The 22,845-nt window shown below is 48.1% G+C and overlaps 2 protein-coding genes and 1 non-coding gene across 3 annotated transcripts in view; 2 read left to right on the top strand and 1 right to left on the bottom strand.

Annotated features, from left to right (window-relative positions):
* The window catches only part of ZCCHC14 (zinc finger CCHC-type containing 14), a 53,431-nt gene extending 51,451 nt beyond the window's left edge, over positions 1–1,980 (top strand). Inside the window, exon 13 of the mRNA XM_054197829.1 lies at positions 45–1,980. Within this exon, the coding sequence (XP_054053804.1) occupies positions 45–100 (56 nt within the window). The 3' untranslated portion in view covers positions 101–1,980. The remainder of the gene's footprint in view (positions 1–44) is intronic.
* A 4,727-nt stretch (positions 1,981–6,707) lies between these two features.
* On the bottom strand, positions 6,708–14,955 carry MAP1LC3B (microtubule associated protein 1 light chain 3 beta). The gene is made up of 4 exons (XM_054197830.1): positions 14,799–14,955; positions 11,936–11,991; positions 9,355–9,461; positions 6,708–7,283 (listed from the first exon to the last, which is right to left on the bottom strand). Exons 1-4 carry the CDS (start codon positions 14,836–14,838, stop codon positions 7,109–7,111), a joined length of 378 nt encoding a protein of 125 aa, XP_054053805.1. The 5' UTR covers positions 14,839–14,955; the 3' UTR covers positions 6,708–7,108.
* Positions 14,956–22,429: 7,474 nt separating this feature from the next.
* Positions 22,430–22,502, top strand: TRNAM-CAU (transfer RNA methionine (anticodon CAU)). The gene has a single exon. It is a non-coding gene; the product is annotated as a tRNA-Met (tRNA).
* The last annotated feature ends 343 nt before the right edge of the window (positions 22,503–22,845 follow it).

Raw genomic sequence — 22,845 nt, 5'->3', positions numbered from 1 at the left:
GAAAAGGTTGACGTTGCTTAATTCTTCCGTTTCCTCTCCCCCAGGTACGTTTAGGCTGAAATACGCTCCTCCCTCTGAAAGTCTCGACTCCACAGACTGATGTTTTATCATCTGGCGAGAAAAATACTGTAAGCCATGGAGATATAAGGAGATTGAACTACAAAACTGAGACGTCCAGTTGCTGTTAAGCTTAATGTATTTTTTAATCCAAAGGTGCTTTACTTTATTAGACTAGGTAGAAAATCTAGCTTAGGGGTGCGTCAAACCCATTTTTGATTGCCAAATTCAAGCTTGGATCTTGTTGTTGGAACTTCTGACCGCGTGTCACGGGCCCGATGCGTGCTGGAGCTGGATGGATGGTGGAGCTGGGCAGCTGCATTTTCTGTTGCAAATACGACCACCAACGGACTTTTTTTTTGCCGGAGAATGTTGCCATATGTGGACTTTCTAAGGTGAAACGTCAAACTCCAGGGCAGCTACATTCTGAAGTGGAAGCTGGAGGCTGAAGGTAGGAGCGGCCGTTTGCCGGAAGGACTTTGGCGCCCCTGGGCTAGGTAAAATGTCTACTTTTTTTCAAAAGTGATCAGGCACTAATCTCTGGGATTTTTAAGGATTGCACTACAGAAGAATGTAAAACTCTTCAAGCTTTCTGCACTTTTAGCAGACGGTGTCACTCTGAGACCAGTGCAAGAGGCAAAGAAGTTCCAACTTTTAAAAATTGGCACCAGCAGGCTACGTGACTTAACGACACAACACAAATCTTAAGTCAGTCTCTCCGTTCCCTTCCAAAAGAACACACACGGCAGTTTCGGTTCCTTCTGGAAACAAACTTGTGCTTCGTTGTCTCACTTATTACTAGATAGTGCTGGGCTCCCAGCGGCGGAATAAACTTAGTGTCCAAGGGTCCAAGTCCCAGAGACTCCAGAGGCATAAAGGCTTCAAGGATCTTTTCCTGTAATACACAAAACAAACCTTTACGTCCTGTTACTGTACATAGGTCTCTTTCACAGAAACCTTATTATTCTGCTTTTGTAAATGAATTTTAAACCATCCTTTAAAAAAAAAAAAAAAAAAAGACCAACTCTGGCAGCAGAGTTTGTAAGCTTTTGCTTTACTTTATATAAAATAAACCCTTTGACTCCTACCCCAAGGCTTTTGCTACAGGATTCAGACGTGGTAGAAGTCAAACATGTAAAAGGTAGTAAACTTCATTATTATCAAGACTTTGAAGGATTTATCGTCAGCCTCCTTCGTTGCAATAGATTGTAGATGACTAGCTTTGGTGTTAACTACTTAGCGTACATAATTTGTGGGTGACAAATCTAAATTAGGACTTGAGAGGAAGCCAAACAAATCTCGAACTGCTAATTTGAAACAGTTTGGTCCTGTCTGGTTGAAAGAAGATACTAATCCTCATGGCTCACCCGAGGAATTTGACAGCGTCAAATGGGTGAGGCCTTCTCCTTAAAAATGTCTGACAGAGAGATATTTGCATATTGTAATTTGGAAGACACCTTTAAAGTCTGAAGCCTTGTTTACACTTGGAGGTATTTCTTACACCGGTTTAGACCACACCAGGACGAGCAGTGCGTGTGGTGGCGCAGCTGGCTTCGGCTGGGAAGCCAGGGAAGCCGTACCCGAGGAGGAGGTTTGGAGGCGGCGCGGAGCTCCCCGAGGAGATGGGCCTTAGCCGTGGAATGTCAGCGTGAGGGGGAAACGCGGTAGCTTTGACAGCCGAGACCTTCCTGGACCCACCTTCATAGGAAAGAAATGTTCTGGGCCATCCTTCGGGCGGGTGGGCGGGCGTCAGCCTCGCCGGGGAGGCAAGCGGGAGAACGGAGCATCACCGGAGAGAGATGGCCAGACGCCAGACTCGGTCCAGGGAGCGATCTGCAGCTCAATAGCGCCTTCGGCTCCGTGGAAACCAAAATCTAAATTTGCATAACGTTTGGCTTAAAAAAAAAAAAAAAAAAAACAAAACCCCAAAACAATAGATTTAATTTTGCTTCCTATGCAATGAAAAAAAATCAAAAAACGAATCCGATTTGTGTGTTCCCCGCCCAGCCCAGCCCAGCCGCTGTATCGCGCACCCTGGTGACAGGCGGCTGCGCGCTCTGCCGGCGTCGGAGGAGGTTACCCCTCTCCCGAGGAACAGCCTTCAGACCCACAACACTAAAGCGATGAAAACTGACAATGCAATTTACTTTGCCTTAATGAGCTTGAGACAATGGTAGGAACAATCTGTCATACTGTATTACGCTGAAGGAAACGTGCAGTTTTCAGTGACGATGTTTACGATTTACAGCTTTGAGGGTCTCTCCAGTGGCCTGGAACATGTGCTGAAAGCCAAACCTTAACCTTTAATTTTATTTTTTTTTTTTTCACTTTTTTTAAACAATATTTTAAAACTGAATTGTATTTAAAAAAAAACAAACTGTATTTCAACACACGTGCAAGTGTTAAAAACCCTCTCAAAAGAGCAAAAATCAACAGCAAAAAAAAAAAAAATAATAATTTCTGTACCAGTTGCGTTTTGTTTTAACGCCCACAGCTGGGCTCACAGTCTCGTCTAATCTTCATCACAGAGTCGAAACCGTAACGAAAGGACTGTAAAACTGAACTTCTGTCCAGCAAACTGTTTCATTCCATTCTTCAGAGCTTTCTTTGGGATTGTTTCCTTTGTGTAAAAGTTAAGGCTGATGTTTCTTCGAGTGGCTTATGTGTACTTTTAGGGTAACGTTTTGAAATGGTGAAGTCTGGTTTTTAGAGTAAGTTCAAATTCAGAAGTCGTGAGTACCTTAAAGCAACACGAGTGTGAGAGAGAAACGATCGCAGAGCCCGCAGCAATGGCAGCGCCTTCCCTAAATCGGAGCGAGCTGCGGCTCCAGATCTGCTAGTGAACGCCGTCCACTTTGTCCCACGAACAACCAAAGCTGGTAAGTCCGAACAGAGCACTTTAGTTCCATAAAATAATCCTTACTCTGTTTCTAAAAAGGCACAAATCCATCTTTCCCCCCCAAGAAAAGTAAGGCAGCTTCTTTTAGAATAGTACTTCCAGCTTCACGGGCTGAAAGAACCAGTTCTTAAAACCTATTTTTATACACTGAAAGATGGAGATTTCAAAGAATGCTATTTATTCCTGTCTTTGTCCGGAAAGTATAAAAAGAATTAGTTCTCAAAATGGATTTCACTGTGGAATAGAAATGATTTTTAAGCGTAAGACGGAAGGGAATCCCAAGTCATCTCCCTGCAGGGGCACGGAGAAGTTAGCGATGAGCCGTCCCTCGGGGGAGCGAGCGACGGGCGGTGCCGTTTCAGACCTGTTTTCCATTTGGCGATGGAAACACTCGAAATAGGATGGAATCTCCGGCAAACTCCTCCTCGCGCTGGCAGTCTGCAAATTAAGCATTAATAAATAGGCCAGGCTCGACGCTAAACAGCAGGAGAGCGAAGAGGGAAGCCTCACTGTAGCAAGCGAGGTATTAATCAGAGAGTTCCACAATACTTTTCCTTAAAATAACGCGTCACACTCCACTTTTTGCGGAACTTTTTCATAGCACGGCCATTAAATCTTGGCAAAATTTACTTTTCCTTAAAATAACGCGTCACACTCCACTTTTCGCGGAACTTTTTCATAGCACGGCCATTAAATCTTGGCAAAATTAAACACTAGACTTCCGAAAAGAACGGTCTAACGCTAGACCTTTACCATTCCACCAAAATTCTGTTTCGCGCTATTTCTCGCTGGCAAGCTTCAGGGCGAAGGTACTCAAAAATTGAAGGTAATCTGTGGTACCGGGCAGAGCGACCAGAGCACCGCTCCTCCCCAAAATACAAATGACACGGTCTGAAAGCCCCGCCGATGGGTTCGCCGTCTGTTTGTTTATTGGAGGTCCCGGACGCTGGGAGCTGTGGAGTCGGGGTAGGCTAGAACACCTCGGCAATGAGATGGACGTGGGCAAAGCCGGACAGAAATCCACTCCACGGAGCGCTCGCAAGTCTTTCGCTGGCGGAGGTGCCCCCGCCCGCCACCATCTCCTGTGAGAAACCCTTGGAACCACCCCTTTGCTCTCTTAAATTTTTCTTACGTGAGCAAGAAACGCGTTGGTACGGAAGCAGAAAGCAGATCCTGCGTGTTTTCAAGTGCAGATTAACAGCTTCTCTTGGACATAACTTTCCACTAGGAATGAAGGAAACTCCTGCTCCCATTTGAGCCATTTCTTTTACTTCGGTCAATTCTAGTATTACAAATTGTGCATGTAACTTTATAAATATTTTAAATAGTTTTGTAAATATTTAATATTCAGCTAATTTGATTTTGAATTGTAAATGTCAAGTATTCTGGTATTGGGATTTTTATGTTTTATTATACTTTGTTAAAAGTAAAATTGTACATTTTTAGAATGTTTTTATCTGAGTAAATTTAATGTATGGAAAATAAAGAGTTAAACAGAATCCCTTTGGATTTTTTTTTTTTTTTTTTTTAATTTAAAGGGGCTTCATCTGTGTGTGGAGGCTTCTCCAGCTTGGCAGTTACCAGGGATTTTTGGTTTTGTTTTTAATTCCCTTTATTACTTTCGCTGTCTCTCCACCCACAGCCGTCTGCGGGTGAATCACGGATCTATTACAGCGCTCGCAATCGCTCTCCTCTCCTGGACTCAGCTCCCGCCTCGGAAAGCACTTGCTGTTTGTCACTGAGCGCGGCGGTGGCGGCGGCCGGACTCCAGCTGCCCCCCCCAAAGCTGGTACCTGGTTTTCCAGGGAATGGGAAAGATGCGCAGGGAGGATTTACGCCCTGATCCGCAGGAAGGCAGAAGCCCAGCCTCTGGACACCGCTCTGCTGCCTCAGCTCGCCCCTTGCGCAGGGGAAGGGGACGGCTGCGCTGACTGCAGAGGAAGCCACCGGTGAGGGTAAGAAAAAGGAACGGCCACATCGCTGTGTCCTTAAACCTTTTGTGGCCGGTGCCTGGGGTCGCTCCGGAGGAGCAGACGCAGCACCAGGATTCTGAATCTTTGAGAGGTCGGTTGAGCAGGAACAGAAACAAATCGGGGATGTGGAAAGCCATCCGTGTGCCCCGGTCCGTTCCCATCTACAAAGCAGAACTTTTTACAGGGCGATTACACCCAAAATTCCTCTTTGTGGAGGGTGGGAGCTCCCACTGCGAGCTGTTGATGACCATCAGCGTCAGAGGTTTCAGTACAGGCGTCTAGTCGTTGTCAGCAGGACCTGGTTCACCACCTTGTGCGTCCTGAAGCAGGTGGAACAGACCTCTCTGTGCCCTTCCCTACAGAGATTCGATCTAAGAAAGCCGTCTAGAAATAACCACACAAGCCGTAATTAAGTTGGGATGTAATCCATCCATATCAGCACTGTATTAATTTTAAAAAAGCAACATTTGTACAGGAATATCAGTCAATCACGTTGTAATTACAAGTATGGTTGTCAGTTATGAGTTAAACAATTTCTTACACGAACAAAACTAAACATAGAACAAGCTGCATTTAGAAGTTTACGTTGGAGTAAAAACACAGAGAACAATAAAAAAAAAATCGGAAGTAAGCATTGTGAACGAGATGCATGCAAAGAGGTGTAGGTAGGTACAAATTGTACACCTTTATTGAGCTAGAGTGCCAAGACGCAGTAGTATTGCTTCTTTTTTCCCCCCGTTATAGTAAGTTAGCTTCCAGTAACAGATGTAGTTAGTTCACAGACACATAATATACAAGAGTAATCTCATCCTGCTACACTTCACTTGACAACGACTCTAGAGGAGAAACACAGGTCCTACGAGATACCTTTCCTCTGCACAGGCTGCCTCCCTGCTCAGGACAGTAGTGACACCGACATCTTCCAAACCCCATGCAAGTGGCAGGAGACTTCAGTGATGGAGGAAAAAAAATAAAATAGCATTTGTTCATCAACTCTCGACAGCAACTCACTCCTGGACCTGAGCTGCTTCTAAAAGCGGTTTGCCCTGACCCCCCCCCCACCCCCCCCCCCACCCCCGGTGGTAACATGCAAAACAAGCGAGAGACTGGTTAGGCAGTGCGGGTTGGTAATTCCAGTGGCGTGTCCGAGTCCGATGGTGGTATGGAGGTGTGTACAACAAAGCCGTTTGCATCGGAGGCCTTTGAGCGCATCCGCCCTGCCGAGGAGATGGAGACGGGGCGGACAGGCGCTGCTCCTGTCTCAGATTGCACTAGCCCGATCCAGGCCGGCTGCAGCCATCGGCACAGCCCCGAGTGCTGGCAGCGGGGTCCCTCCGCTGCCTTCTCCCAGCAAGGGAACGGCAAACCTCCAGGCCGGGGGGAATCATCTTTTGGAAGCGAGCCCATGTGAACAACAGTGCTTCACCGAACGCACAGGGATTGGAAATTCATAACAGACCAGCATTTATTTCAGTGTTACCTGTCCAGGTGTGTATTTTACAGTTAAACACTTCCTAAAACTACAATAAAGCTGTGGTGTTTGGTATGAGTACTTCAGAAACTGGCACCATTCCTGAATTGGTGGTGCCACAAAAAAACAGAAACAAAAAAAAAAGAGTTGTACTCCCCCAGCTCACCCCAAGCACTTGCCTTAACTCACTGCAGCACTGACACGAGTCTCACTGAGCTGCAGAAGACAAGGCTCCGCCTTGGAACATTAAAACGTATTTGCTCTCATGAGAAGCCTTCCCATTTGTGGTTTTTTTTTTTTTTTAAAAAAAAAAAAAAGGTTTAAGGAATCATAGGGAGATTTTCCAGAAAACTGTCACACGAAACACTTTAGCTCCTCTCTGGTGCCTGTTTGCTTGTTAAAGTCAATCGAGTGTCCCTTTATTTGCAATTGTCACATGCACAATTGGGTTCCATTCATCAAGTCCAGAAATGTAAATGTGCCTGTGTGGGATATTACAGCAGGTTTCAAAGCTGGAGGTGCTCGTCTGTACTGTTTAATAGTCACAAACAAGGCAAGGTAAGATGAGACACCTGCTAAAGCAAGACTATGCTAAGGTACTGAGAGCGTAGGTGACATCCGTTTCTTTCCCTGGGGTGTGTGTGGGGAAGAGTGGGGGTGACGGCCAAGGGTAAACCAAAATCCTAGGCTAGAAGCCGCTTGCGTGTCTTAGACAGAAGATTGCACTCCGAAAGTCTCCTGAGAGGCGTACACCATGTACAGGAAGCCATCCTCGTCCTTCTCGCTCTCGTACACCTCGGATATGGGTGTGGAAACGCTCACCATGCTGTGTCCGTTCACCAGGAGGAAGAACGCCTGGTTGGAGTTCAGCTGCAGGCGTCGCCTGTTGGGGGGAGATTGGGGGAGCGGAGAGGGGAAGGAGTTTGACAGTGATGACTACGCATTTCCACTCACATTAACACAGGACAGATGGCAAAACAAAGTCCACCACCGACAGCGGGAAGATGTCCCCACCCAAAGCAGCCCCACCACTGCAGAAGGCATTTGCTTCCCACCTCAAAGCTGTATTAAATTCTACTAAGTCCAGTCAAATCCATCTACTGAGAGGCGGCCTTATTTCACTGGAAAAGCCACGCTCCGGAAGGGCGTTAAACTGAAGCGAAAAGGAAAAAAGGAAGAGTTACTCCTTGCCAGGATGGTGCCGGGGCAGTGGCATCATCCCTGTACAACCAGCAAACACGCAAGGCCTGCGGGACCTTTGGCTCGCAGCTTCGCTCAACAGCTTCTCCCTGGAAACGTAAACCCAGGCTGACCTTGAGAGCTCCGCGTGAAGATGGGGAGGGAGGACGCGCAGAGCTTCCAGGCGAAGGCCCCGGACCTTTTAAACTCCCTTTGTCACCAGCTCTGTAACAGCCTGTGTTTAACGTTCGGAGCATTTTGCCCCCTCTTCTCCTCCCTCCCAGGAGACGTATCATGGGAAAGGCAGAGAGAAACAGACTTCACAGACTGCGTGGTACAGTAAACCTCTAAGTTTGGCATTTCCCTTGGATCGCTCGCTCTGGTTGGGAGGAAATAGGTATTTCTGCTAAACTGCCTATTGGAAAGCAGGTTTGCAGAGAGGAGCTCTCTTACTACTTCATAAACCAAGAAAGCACTCAGATATGTGGAGGTGCGACCAAAGAAAGAAGGAAAGAACAGATCAGAAGAGCTTCCTGCCGCTTCTGCTCGCTGCTGAGGGGCAGCAGCAGCTAGAAAAAAGCTCTGATCACTCCAGAGAGAGCAGGCTGAGAGAAGGCAGCAGCTATCTGAGGGTTGGGACGGACGGGCTTTGCTATGCACAAGAGGAGCTGGCTAAGGACCAAGTCCAGCTGGGACCAAGTCACCTATTAACAATGAAGCCAAAGAAAAAGGCGGGGAAAATTCTTCAACTTGCTGTTAACCTTTTTGCCCAGGGCCTTTAATGTTCATGAGAAATTCTGGAAGACTTGAGCAATGTGGTTCCTGTTTCCAAAATCCTATCTCACTTTCTTGTTCAAGTAAGAGCTGGGATTTGCTTGCAACAGATGGTTTTTGTACAAGCCTCCGAGGCAGGGAATTGTTTGGACGTGCGGGAAAACTCTCCATTTTTACAGCTTGTGGCCTCTAAGAACCAGCTTCCTGCTACACTGTGACCAACAAAAAGCAAACTCTGGTTTGCTGCTAACTTCCAGGTTTACCGCTTGAGAACTCTTACTAATGAGATATTCCTTCTTGACGTTAAGCCAGGAGAAATGCACTTCTAGCAGAATTTCTGACCACAATTTTAGACCACCCAACTTCCACACCGTGGCTACTTCCCCTTTGCCTTTTCTTGCAAGCAAAGCTCAAGCACCAGAGCGGAGCAGTACTCAAGCCACAGTCTGTGCAAGCAACTGGGACAAAAAGAAAGACACTGGTCTGAACGTGTCTTTTGCAGGCTTCAACACTGTCATTAAGGCAAACCTCATTTCATGATCAAAGGGTGCCAACATCAACCCTAAGCAACAGCTCAGAGCTCTGGCTATGAGCCCAAACTCCCCCTCCAGTGGGTGGGAAGAGGCAGGCTCTCCAAAGAGAGACTCCCAGGCAGAACACCAAGAAGGCATCCTAAAATAGCCAAGCAGGAAGCGCTGGAGCCCTGGGCCAGAATCACCCATGTTAGACAGGGATTCGCGGCCCCAGACTCCCTCCTACATCTCTGGGAAATAGTTATTTCTCTTGAAAGCAGACTACCAGCTCAGCTCTTTTCAGAGTTTTTTCCCAGCGAAGCCAAAGGAAAAGCACCTTCTCGTGCATTTGTCCTAGTGATGGCACCAAGCGCTCATTAGATGAATTTTCCATTTAAAGAGTTCCCAAATGCATAGACCAGCTGGGAAATTAACAAAGAATTATAGCCTTAGGTCGATGCAACTTACATTGAAATCACAGCATACTACCTGATAATTTTGATTAGCTCGCTCATGTTGACATGATCTGGCACCAGGAACTTGGTCTTATCCAAAACTGGAAGCTGCTTCTCTCCCTTGTACCTTTCAATGATCACCTAAAAAGAAACAAAAAGAAAGGAGCAGAAGATGTGAAATGCAGAAACGGTGTCTGGTGCCCTCAGCTGCCCCCTCCATTTTACACATAACAAAGTACAAGCATTTACGCTAAACTCCATTTCCCTTCGTTTGTGAACGAAGTATCTCGAATCTGAAAAGGAACAACCATCTTCACGTGCCTTTTGTTCCGTTTGCAAGAGTCACTGCAGGAAGGGGTAACAAACAGGCATTTAATAGCAAACATCCACAGCTTCGGTGCCGTTTGAGAACAGCTCACTTGCTGGAATCATTTAATCTAGCAATGAATTACCCAGCAACAAGGAAACTCAAGAAGAGATAAAGCACATTTCCCTCTAACGCATTAGTGTGGCTGACCATGGGCTCGGGCTGCTATGGAAGTCTGCAAACTGAACCAGTTTTCACTAGAATTTCTCCAGTTTCAGGCCATCTCTTTCGAAGAACTACACCTCCAGGTGAGTATGCTATTCCATTCACCTCCCATGGTTACTCTAATGCAGGAGAGAAAGCTACTTTTGAAGGGTATAAAACCTCAAAGGAGACAATTTCCTCCTCCTTAATCTCAAGACAGCACGCTTAGGAACCAGTAATTCTGTTAAGATTATTATGTAGTAACTACTTAATTCACAAGGAAATTGCAGATTTGCCAATTTAAGTAGCACCCTGCCCAGCAACTGTATTTAGTTCCTGCTTTTAAGAAATGATCTCAGAATTTGTGCGCTCCCGTTTCCACAGCCATGTGGGTTTTGTTGTTTTTAAATCAACGGTAGCTACGTGACACCATTCACTTGGATCATTTCCATGCTCACGGGGTCTGGCTGTGTTGATATTCAAAAGTTGCACAGGTGAAGTGATATTGAGCCAATTTAATTATATCAGAGAAAGACTTCCGTACACCAGTTTAAATAAATGCTGGCTCATTCTGGAAAAAAAAAAAACCAAACCCAAAACACTACCATTTTTAAAAAGGTAGATCATAACCAATAGATAATATTTCCAACAGAAAAATGAAGGATGTTGACAGGACAGGAGGAATTCACCATCTAGCGTGACATTGCCATCTTATCTCAACCAGAACTGTTAATGATAATAACGAGGCAATGACTCAAGCTAGGACATGGACAGGCAACCACAGCAAGCCTTCAGGGATCCCAGCAGGCCTCTGCCATAGTTGTGAGTTTGCATCACTGCATCTGCAGCGATTTGCTTAGGTACCTCTGAATTATTGCCAGTAATGAGAGTTTTGCTATAAATCAATGGCTTTCAATCTGTGGTCACAGAGCTTGGGGACTACGGCTAAGTGATCTGTGAAAGGTAGGTGAAAAAGCAATCTTCTGTCAGGAACCAGCTTTGTTAGGAAAGGGCCTTTTGGGGAAACCCACAAATTCCAGAAAAGTCAGAAAATCTCTGCTATAAAATATCACTTGTTCCCATGCCCAACAGCATAGTAAAACAGCAAGCAGCAGCTTCGAGATGAACTAGTTTAAAGCTAAAGGAAAACCGAAAACCTTTCAGTTTCTATTTGACACGGAGGCAACAACTGCCTCTGTTCATGAACTTGCACCGGAACTGCAGACAGTCTGCAAGCAGTTTGTTGACAGAAGAATTTCCATTCCCAGGGATCACCAGCTCTCATCACTGAGAACCACAGGCTGAGGTGTCCAATTAAGTTCTCATTTCTGCCCCCCAAGATCTCCTGAGACCTTTCCTGTTCCACCAAATGGCCATAAGGACAGTTGTATTTATTGCTTACTGTGGTCACACAAAAGCCCACCAGTTGCGAAGAACTCATCAGTAATAGATCACAATCCACGCCTTTTGCTTCCTAGAATGCTTTGCTTTGCATTTGTAACCTTGAGGATGCCATAAATAAAAGAAAATAAAAATTCAGGCAGCATGTGGAGCTGACCAGCTAAAGTACAGAGACAAGGTGAGGGCTGATGCCTTCTTTGAGGTGGGCCAGCACCAGGGTGGAGGGGTTTGAGGGCCAAACAGCATTTCTGGAGACCTCAAGCAAAGGCCCGTTTCCCAGTAGGCAAACATTTCTGTCTTTCTCAGCACAAACTGGTGATAAAAATCGTAACTGTCTTTACATTACTGCCTATTCTTCTTGGTTAGCCTCTGCAGACTCTTCTTTTGGAGAAGAAAAACACTGAGATGAGAAGAGCAGAACACTCAGGAGAATCTCAGAGCTCAGCCGGGGCGTGGTTTTCTTTGAAGTTACAACATGCAACTTCAGTACACAGGAAACCCCATTTCCTCCAGTCCCCAGCTAGCACCTTGCTCTACCACACTGACTGCTGGTTACTAGTTCAAGAATGTTTCTGAAATCCAAGCTTAAAGAGCCTGAACAGCCAAATTTTAATTTGGTCTCATCAGGACAGATCTTTTATGGGTTTCTAGCTACTAAAAAGAACACGAGACTGGAAATTGAGGTTAAAAGAACCAGACTTACTGGTATTTTAGTTGGATGCTGATCTCGAATCAGTCGTACATCTTCCACTCTTTGCTCTGCAAGAGATTAAAAAAAAGTCTTTTCAAACATCCACAGTTAATGCTGTTATTACCTTATCTCTCCACCCCTGAAAAGAGGGACTGCATGTTAGTAAAAGCCACAAAATGAAATTCAGGCAAAACAGTTTTCAGATGGGACAGCACTGTCAGAAGTAAAACCTCTCCTTTGACAGATGATACTTTGCTCTCTAAGCCAAGGTGACAAGTACTGCATGCACGCTGCCTGGAACTCTAGAAAGTGATAAACGAGATAGCTTCTTCCCCACACACCTCATTTTCTGCCCTGTAAAGCAGACATTTAATCTCCTAAATTTATGGCATCAAATTACACCACCCAAGTTAACGACTAAATATTCCGTACTATTTCTTAAAGATCCCAAAAGAGGAAGTTGTCAACAATTATCTGAGACCTAAGCCTAGCCGAAGCCTGGCAGCATCAGCTTACGCCGTGCGTTCTACTATTACTGAATTACAGTTTTCTATTTTGTTTATGCCGCACCCATTGTTGCGGAAGCTGTTGGTAAGTTCTTGTGTACCTAGGCATTTCACCGTCCTCTGTGCCAGTTTTCAGAACAAAGTTCACCTCTCCTCAGACATCAATATTAATAGCACAGATATTATAAACCAGGCTAAAGTACACGTCTGAGCCAAAGTAAACAGGCACAGTTGCTTTTAGAGGCAGTTGCATCTGCTTATACTCTTCCTACTTTCAGATTCAGTGAACTCAATTTTAACCTCTCCAGCTCTTTTCAGCGGGCCGGAGCTTTCCAGGCCATCTCCATCTTATAAACACCTCTCAGAGAGAGGATTTAGTGTTGCATCACAGCTTTAACAGAGAGAGGTGCTGCTCACGGGAGAGGAAGAGCTTAGATCAGCACCCATCAGCCCAACTCCTTGCTGGTATGCTAATGCACAGGACACACTACCTGTCCCGTCACTCAGCAATAACATCACTCACCTCTCCATTAGTCCATATTAAGTCTGTGTGCATGAAATACATCTCTGCGCCTTTTTAAGAGCCCAGTAAGGAAATGCAACTCACGTGAATCACGGTTTTAAGCAGGTGAATCAAGCAGAACTAAGGCAAGGAATATGCAAAGCCTCCACCTGACCAAGAACCTGAAGGCCATCCTGCTTCACATCTCACAGCCCAAGCCACGCTCTTACAGACCAGCATTAACACTTCAAGGGCAGAGATACTAGCTAATTAAAATACTTTTTAAGATTAACCAGAAACACAAGAGAAATGGGGAGGGAATGAGACCAATCGTCAACCCAGCAACCACAGAGAAGTTTGACCAACTTTTCAGCTGAAACAGGTTTGTTAGCGGCAATGTTATTCAGCAGAACTCCCTGGAGTGGAAGGGACATAAACCGGACAAATCATTGAGATTATTGTATATGGCATGTTCAAAATCAGGCTTCAGTCAGCCACAGATAAACACTGTTCTCTGACGACATTAGTTGCAGTGGCAACTGCTTGGCTGCCATCCTAGCTGAACTTAATACCTGCAACAGAGGCTGCTGACAGGCGACGGGGTCAACAACAGTTTTGGAAGACTCCAAGAAAAGGGGCAGCTTAAACACAGACTCCATTAGATCAAAATTCTCCCCACTTCAATGCATAGAACAGCTTATGTTTAACAGAACAGCCAAGACAAGGGTGGGCACACCAGAAAGCTCTCTTAAGCAGCTTGACTTTAACCCAAAGGCAGAAGGAAAAGAAAATCTGGATCAATTACTTCCACCGATTCCATTTTACGTACGGGATTTTATAGTTCACGCAGAAATAGGTTACGCTGCCAGTTCTTGTTAGCCTCAGAGCATTTCAGCCTACCTCACTGACACACATGAACAGATACTGAGCTCTTTGATTGCTTTGGTCCCATCCTAAGCACAGAAAGAATTGTTGGCACTGCTCTATCAAGGCTGTTCCTTCTAGAAAGGGACTAATCTCATTTCCCTAGCCGTCATTACACAGCTCTTTTCGATGCCTTTGCTAGTTTTCAACAACTAAACGGAGGCAGGAAGCATACATCCCAGATCACTCGCAACTCCCCGGGCAGAGAATTCCTCACACCGCGCCAAGTACCAAACAGCAAGTGGAGCTTAATTCTGCTGTCAATAGCGGGGACGAAGCCGAACACTGAGCAGACGGGTCGGTAGGGAAGGGCAGGCCCAGCTCCTGGCACACAACGCACAGTGTTGTTTCCAGGCTCCTGGGAATTCTGCGGCCGATAATGGACGATGTGGAGAGCCGATCTCCCCACCCCAAGGCCCCTCTCCCAACGCAGCGCTGGGATCGCCCCGGGGCACCCACTTGCCACCCACCTCCACCCTCGGACACCCAAAGAAGACCCTGCCCCAAACTTCCAGGCTCTGTCCCCACAGCGGAGCGGCTCGGCCCGCCTTGTCGGGGCAGAACGAGTCCCGCGGCCGCGCAGGGCAGCGGAGGCCGGGCCGGGGTTTGTTTCCATTCCAGCCCCGAGCAGGCGACGACAGCGGCCGGGGACACCCGCCCAGCCCTCGGCGGCCCCGCGGACCGGGGCAGGGCGGCCGGGCCCGCTCCGGCCGCGGACCCCCGCTGCCAGCAGGAGCCGCCCCGGCGATCTCCGCCGCTCCTAACAAGCTCTATCCCCTCCCCGCCTCACCGATTTCCACCCCCTAACACAGCGAGGGCAGCCACCGCCGGCCCCCCCCGCCGCGGCCCGCCCGCCGACCGACGAGGCCCGGAGGGGGCCGGGGCGGCCGGCGGGGACCTGTCAGCGACCCTGCCCCGCCGCGCCCCTTCCCGGGGAGCTCACCGAAGGTGCGGCGCTGCTTGAAGCTCTTCTCCGAGGGCATGGCGGCGGCGGCGACGGCTCGGCCTCAGGCCCGGCGGCGGCTCTGCGCGGCGGCGGCGGACAACTGCGAGTGCCGGCGCCCGCCCCCCGCCACCACCGGCGGCTCCGCCGTCAGCTGACGCCGCGCGTCACGGCGGGGCGGGCACCGCCGCGGCGGCGCCGACGACATCTTGAGTGTGGCGGGGCGGGACGGGACGGGTATCCCACTGCTCCTCCGCCACCGGCCGCCTCGTCCCGCGGGGGACACGGCTGTGGCCGCCTCAGTGCCCTGCCGTGCGCCTCCCCGGCGACACGCTGCCATGGCCGCCTCAGCCCTGCCGTGGCTCCCCCTCAGCGACACACAGCCGTGGCTGCCACAGAGGGCACTGCCATGTCCCCCGCTCGGCGACACACAGCTATGGCCACTGCAGAGTGCCGTGACGGTGTCCACCCTCAGCAGTACATGGTGACGGCTGCCTCAGAGAGCCCTGCCAGTGCCCACCCTCGGTGACACGCAGCCATGGCCGCCTCAGAAAGCCCTGCCATGTCCCCCCTTCAGCAATACGTGGTGATGGCAGCCTCAGAGTGCCCTGCCATGTCCCCTGCTCAGCAACACGCAGGCATGGCCACTTCAGGGTGCCCTGCCAGTGTCCCCCCGCAGTGATACGTGGTGATGACCACCTCAGAGAGCCCTGCCATGTTGCCCTTCAACAACACAGTCATGGCCGCCTCAGAGAGCCCTGCCAGTGTCCTCCCCTCAGTGATATATGGTGTTGGCTGCCTCAGAGTGCCCTGCTAGTGTCCACCCTCGGCGACACACAGCCATGGCCGCCTCAGAGAGCCCTGCCACATTCCCTCTCAGCAACACCCAGCCACCTCGGAGTGGCCCACCATGTCCCCCTTCAACATGTGCTCTTGAGCGACTCTGCCTCCATGTAGAGGTGCAAGTTTGGCGATTTGCCTTCACTTTGCCTTCAGCACAGACAGACAAAAGTATGAGGAGGCCGTGGCAAAGTATACTTTCGGGGAACACCATTTTAGGGGCAGGTTTTCCAATTTACTTTGAAGCCCACCACCCGGGCTCGTGCGGTTTGTCAGGAATTGATTAGATCGCAAACACAATTCCAGTCACAAGCCAAGTTTGCTCGCGTTCATCCTGCAGATACCGTGTCGCGATCAAAAATGCCCAACTGTTTCCTCCTTCAGCAGCTTTCTGACACAAGCTGTTGGCTGTGGACTTTCAGCTGCCTTTCTTTCTCCTTCTCTCACATATGTTCCTGGCACCATGTTTTGAAATATAGGAACGGTTTTGCAGCAATTAGGGCTACACAATCTTGCTGTACAGTCCAGTGGCTGAGGGCGCGGGGTGTTGCAGTCAGTGGTGTCCTTACGAGCAGAAGGAGAAGGACCATTTTCTAACCAACTTAGAGATTATCAGGGTTTTTACATTTTTTGGGGTGGAACGATGCATTGAAGTTAGAGTGATGCTGCGCTCACATGCTGGAATGAGGGTTCGTTACCTAATTTTGTGATTCAGGGTCATACAGTTCCGGTGGCGGTATAATTATAGGATGTGACCATTAAAGATGTGACTAACCAAGGAAAGAAAAACAGCCCTAAGGTCTGTGAATGCTCTACCCATCACATCACTGTCCAGGGACGGCAGGTGAGACGTAGTGGGTGATCATCTGAAGGCTGATACATCTGAAACTTAAACTAGCAAATCCCAAATTTCTGTTTCAACAGACTTCTTTCTTATTTAAATGTCTGCCTTTTAAAAACCATTTTTTGGGATGAGGAAATCCTGCCACTTTCAGAGTTGTACTTCAAGGGCTGCCACAGGCTGTGTGGCTGTGGGCAGGAGGACAAACCCCAGTGAAAATATATAGCGTCGTTTTTGGGGTGTACAGGTCAGTCCCCGTGGCAGGGCCGGCAATACGGAGCACTGCATGTCATGTGGTTTTCATCCACGCTACCAACTGTTAGCAGGGCTGAAAGCATCCATATGGTGCTTAGGGAGAGCCACAATCAGAGTATCTGCTGACAGGCTGGGCTATCGCATGTTCCGCTCATGAATAATCTGCAGAGACTGTGAGAAGGAAAACTTAGATCCACACCGAGACTCGCTTGACCTTTCCCTCCTCACCTCAGCCTTCGCCTGTGTCTGCGTGACGACAGCGCAGACGGTTGGTGAGTCTGGATTTGCGAAAGGTGTTAGGCGCAGTTGGGATGACAGAATGGACATAGCCTTTGGGACCAGCTCTGCCTAAGCGCGATTCTCTATCCCTGGTGAGAAAATGCTGCTTTTGAAAATGCTTTCACTTCAAACTTGGTGACTACGCTGGAACAGAGCCCTTTAAAAATCTAGCCTGCAGAGCATTTTCATTCTAGTCTTAGAACACTTTACAAAGCATTTAGTCTGAAGAAGAGAAGACGTAACTGAAAGGAGCCATTATATCATCTTCAAATATGCAAAAGGTTGCTGCAGAGCAGGAGGGAATTAGCTTTTCTCTGCATGCAGTGAGTCTAGGACAAGAAATAATGAGCTTACATCTTGGAAAAGGCGATAGAAATTAGACGTCGGGTTAAGGGTAAGCATCGCAACAAATTGCCTAGAAAAGCAGTGGAATAGTCACCATTGGATATTTTTATTTAACAAGAAATTAGTAAAACGTCTGTTCTGATTTAGGGAGAATTGTTTTTTCCTTAAGGAAAAGGATGGGGTAAATAATCTCTTACAATACCTGTCAGCCCTAGTTTTTCACGAAGCAAAACAGATGGGATTTGCCCAAACTTACAAAGCAGGTTAGAGCACAAGCTGGGTTTGGATTGCAGCTCGGATCCTTGTGTCTGCACCCTGTACACCAGGGTATGCTAAATCTAAGTCTAAAGTAAAGAAAAGCCAAGCTTTCCCAACTGTTGTATCTTACAGAAGGTTGGGTTTGGTGGTTTTTTTTGTTAGAAAGCCAGTATGAATGGTGACTCTGAACCCTAGCTGGTATTTACAGCATTTCCCTGGGGAAAAACTCCCACTTTTCCTATCTTTTCCATATGAGCTGCCTCGCAACAAAGCGAGTGTATTTCACGATCAGAATTATAAACCATCCTCTCATTTCTCTGGTACAACAGTACTGAAAAGGCTTTTTACAGTGTATAGACAAAGCTATTCCTCTGCAGCGCTACACTCTTGCTGGAAGACAGCACTTTAGCGTCTAGGGCTATTAGCTCAGCAGCTGTCAGCAGTATTAAATTCACCAGAAACACAGAGAGAAAATCCCCATAAAATAAAAGGAAGGACACGGTGCTGAGAGTAACTTGCATTTAAACCTGAATCAAAATACCTTCCCTCAGTTATTTTATCATGAATTGTTGTTATTGATCTAGCTCAGCTCAAGATCAGTGTGGGCCTTGATTTTTTTTAATACAGTGGGCAGCCGTTATTGGAGACTTGCAGGTAGAATCAGATTATAGTGAATTGATTGCAATGACTTAAAATAACTCTTCTGGGAAGTTTTAGTCTAAAATTTGTCTTAAGATGGCGCCTAACCTATGAACAAATTCCTAAATTCAAATTTCTCTGCAGAAGTCACCTTCTGAGTTAGGAGAACTCTAGCAAGAAGTGATGAGAATGACAAAACATCTCTATTTTCAGGGGATATAAAAGTATAATTTGAGAAAAGTGAAACTAAAGAAACCCACTCGCAGAACATTTTCCCTTGGTGCTTTTTCTTTGAGGTCTGACAACAGATGCACCTGTCCCTCAGTGGGAACACTGACACTGGCTCTCACCTCTATCTGGCCACCTATTTCACAAGACTTCTGGAATATGACGCTTTTGAGATTATTAGATGTTTTTCTGGATGGTAAATCCAAACTAACAGACAGACGTGCGTGATGTCGTCATAAAAACACCATTTTCTTAGAATGTTTGGCTGAAAACTCATTGCACTCCCCCTGCAAGAAGTATTGCCCAAGACATCATTGCTGTGTACTGTAACCCTGACATCAGTTGCTCCTGCTGTTCCAGCAAACATTTCTTGGCTCCAGGATCCAGTTTTAAATGGGAGCCACTGGTTTCACAAGGAAACACAGTAAATCAGTTGGTGTAAGCAACAATAACTTATGTTTATGTACTACCTTTCACTCAAAAAGACCCATAACCTCTTGGCAAGCAGTAATGAGAGTGTGAGTGCGGGAGGCATAGCAGGGAAATTGTGGAATAATACAGCATGCAACAAAGTCTTCCACTGATTTTAAATAATTCTAGGATTTAAGCAATTCCACGCATATTCAAATATTAACTGAGTACTACGTAGCCTGTGGCTTCAGTAAACACCCTGCTTATTTACATCATGAGAAACTGAGGCGTGCAGAGGCTCAGCGAGCCGCCGGCGATTGCACAACCATTGCTCAGCAGCCGACCCAGTAATAGCATCTCCAACACCTGACTGCCAGTCCCGTGATCTGTCCCGGGCAGGGTAATGCTGCTGCGAACTGAGCTGCCAGAGGTGCTGGGCACAATGAAATTGTTCAGGCTGGACCGTGGCCAAAGAAGAAAGAACAACAACTGCTTCTGGTACAAGTGCTGTAAAGTCTGGGGTGACCCCAAGCTCTCAGACCGCAGCTGATCATCAGATCGACTAATACCTCACTGCAAGGACGGTGTGTTGAAGAAAAACCATACCTTCTTTCATAAAGAGAGGACTGTGAGCTCAGCTCTGAAGCAGGAGGATGCAAAACCCTTCCTGAGTCATCAGCAGCGTTTTCTGCAGCACACTGGATTGTCCCTGAAGAGCCCAGCCTGTCCACTGATCAGTTTATCCTGTGCAATCTGGTGAGATCAACGTCCAGACAAAAAGCAGGAAGATAAGAAATACTAAAATCAGGATGAGAAGTGCTATTTTCCAGCTTAAAATAGCAAAGAACAGATATCTGAGATGAAAATATGTACATCATAAAAACCAAAGCAAAATTCTTTGGTCTTTCTATTGAAATATTCTCTCTCCACAGTGTCCTGCCTCCAAGGATGCTTATGACAAAGCAGAAATCGCACTGCAGGCTCATGCCAAAAAAACACGCTGCAAATACTTTGTGTGGCAAACAGGGCTTGCAAGGAGGGCTTGTTCATCTGTCTCGGCTTGCCTTGCCATACTTTTCTGTCCCTCTTGCCAAATGGAAAAATAAATAATTCTCTCCTCGCCGCTCAGGTTATAATTGGCTGGATATGCCATCAGCTGGCTCATCCCTGCTCAGAGGCTGGGAAGGCATAAACACTTCCAGGATTACAGAAAATGAGGACACTTAACTTTGGGACCAATCCAAAGCCCTTTAGAGTGAGCGTGAAGGCTAATTGACTACAGCCAGAGCTGCATCAGCTCCTTAATTGCTGAAGGGAAACAAAACAATAAAATTTCCCTTTTCAGTACGTCCTTTTTCAAGAGCCCTGTGGTAATGGCTGCAAGCTGCCTGCCTGAACCAGCGGGACTGGGAAGCTCTGGGCTATTAGTCTGCGATGTTTACAAAAAAAGGTGCTCAGACACTTGGTAGCGCCACAGAGGATGGGAGTTGATGATAACGCACTTTTAATGTTTTCCCCATCGTCACAAATGAAGCTGGTAGAGTCAGATAATGGATTCAGTCACACAGAGGAGAAAGTGCCAATTTTATAGTCCGATGACAGGGTGGTAAATGCTGAAGTTGTAAGTTATATTCAGTTATAAGCACTCCGTTCTGCACCAGCTCTCTGCCTTCCGGGCCCCGAGGAGCTTTGCTGTGCCCAGCAAACTGTTTGCTTGTAACTACTGTGTGATGGTCCACAAGAACAGCACTGGGAACCTTTTCTGTCTGGGTCTGGAGAGTTGGAGGGGTGACAGTGATTGTTTCTCCACTGTAATGTGATGCGAGGCTGGGATTCCCCCACTCTGCTCCATGAGAAGGGGAAATGTTGTTATTCCCAAGCACCATGAGCTCCCAGGGCTTGTCGCATTCCCTCTGAGTTTGCTGGGCTTCGCTCCCTGCCAGGTGACATCGGTGCATCATGGAGGTGGGCACAGCCTTCCAGCCAGCCAGACTTTTCCCCTTCTTCCTCTTAATCTGGAGGAAACAGGCATGTGGCAATGGAGCTCTGTGGGAAGTGGCATGGATTTACGATAGGCTGTCCTGCCTTCTGCTGGGTTGAACTGGAAGGGGGGTCAGTGGGCCAGGAGGTCCTCAGTGACGGAGGAGGTCGCGGTGGCTCACCATCCGTGGAGCCAAGGCCATGGGATATGGTTATAGGGGTCAGGTGGGTGAGGTAAAGGGAGAGAAGGTTGTAGGGTAATGAGGCACATCGGGAGCATTCAGAGGAAAAGGAGAAAGAAGAAAGTCCAGACAAAAATAGAAAATGCAAGAGAGAGGAAAGCATGTGTGTGCTGTAGACTGCTGAGTTTCTGCTCGAGGCAATGTCACCAAGGACATCTTTGGTTTCATTCACATGAAAATCCTTGCCATCAGTACTTTTCCTGTCCCCTCCATGAATCCATCAGTTCCTAAACAAACAGACATGACAAGGCCTTCTAGAGCTGTGTCAGAAACTTTGAGTACCAGCTGAGCGTAATGTAACGTGGGGGAAAACCCATGTGATTCAGTCCAGGTGTAAACCAGCTACAGACATGTTTCCAAACAGTTGATGTTTGGTTTAGGTGACTCATTGTCCACGTGCCATTTTTTTAGATGCTTGGAGGAGCTTTTCTGAATTTAGTCAGAATGGTGGGCGCTACACTCATCCGTCCCTGAAGCCCCGCTATCAAAAGTGACATCCTCGTTCCACACGCGGGCAGTGTTGGAGGGAGGAATGCAGAGGTTCAGGCTGTAAGAAGCCACGTGTTGACTCATCCTGCGGCCGTAGCAGCTCTGTTCACACCACGAGCTGGCAGCCTGGGCTCATCACCTCATCGTCCTGAGTGCATGGCCAGCCAGATCCTTGGAAATCAGGGTATCGACAATACGAGCTGCCCACTAGACCCTTGGCAAAATCCTCAGGCTGTCCCAGCATCTCTCCTCTTGCCCCGATATCTTGTCCCAAACATTTCTTCTTGTCTGTTGTCCATTCCTCCTTCATCTTCTGCAGGCGAACAGCTGCTCTACAGTGATTCTTGTGGGTGAGGTTTGGAGACTTTTTGCATCAAAAGTCTGTTTTCCCGTCTTCCAGTTTAGGTACCTGTATTGCCACAGTGAGTGCTGCCTGGAGACCCTCACGGAGGGTGAGGCCCGTCCATCCCGATCCAGGGCAGCACTTCTGCCGGCGCTGCAGGGAACCCTCTTCTGCTGAGCGCTTCAGCGAAACGCACGGAGTTCATTTCACTGCAGAAACCCCAGTGGAACCGTGACTCTTCACCGCAGAGAGGCAAACGAGGTGGCCTTTAATTTTTGTAATGAAGTGGAAACAACTTGATTTCCTTGCCAGCGCGTCGTCAATGCAGCCCTCGCGGCCCATTCCCGGATGAGGATGTTCAGGAGCCCCGAAGGGCTCTTTCAGGAATACAGCTAGGAAAAAAGAGCGATTTGCAAAAAAAGGTTAGGTCAGGAGAACATGTGGGGACAACAGGGCCGCGCGGGACGACGCCTTTCGAGGAGCCTCGTTAGCGCAGTAGGTAGCGCGTCAGTCTCATAATCTGAAGGTCGTGAGTTCGATCCTCACACGGGGCAGAAGTGGTTTCCTCCTTTTTTTTCCTCCCGAGCAATATATACGTGGTTTGTTTTCATCGAATCGCAGCGGGAGGCGCGGAGGTGGGGCGGGACCGGGGCGGCGGGGCCGAGCTCCGCAGGCCGCCGTTACCGCCCACGGCCACCCCTCCACCGGCCCCCGGCCGGGTGCTGGGTCCCCCCGCCCGCTAGTGGGCGATCTCGCTGAGGGGAGGGGCGGATAACGGCCACGGAACGTCCGTTGCCCGGAGGGCGTGGCGAGGCGGCGGGAGGAGGCGCTGATTGGCTGCGCTGCGCTGTGGGCGGGCCCGTCGGCGCCGCGCGGCGCCGCGCACCGCCCCGTCGG

Source organism: Rissa tridactyla, chromosome 4 (assembly GCF_028500815.1).
Source record: "Rissa tridactyla isolate bRisTri1 chromosome 4, bRisTri1.patW.cur.20221130, whole genome shotgun sequence".
Classification (NCBI taxonomy): Eukaryota; Metazoa; Chordata; class Aves; order Charadriiformes; family Laridae; genus Rissa; species Rissa tridactyla.
Note: the sequence above shows the minus strand (reverse complement) of the source record. Positions and strands in the feature narration are given on the sequence as shown.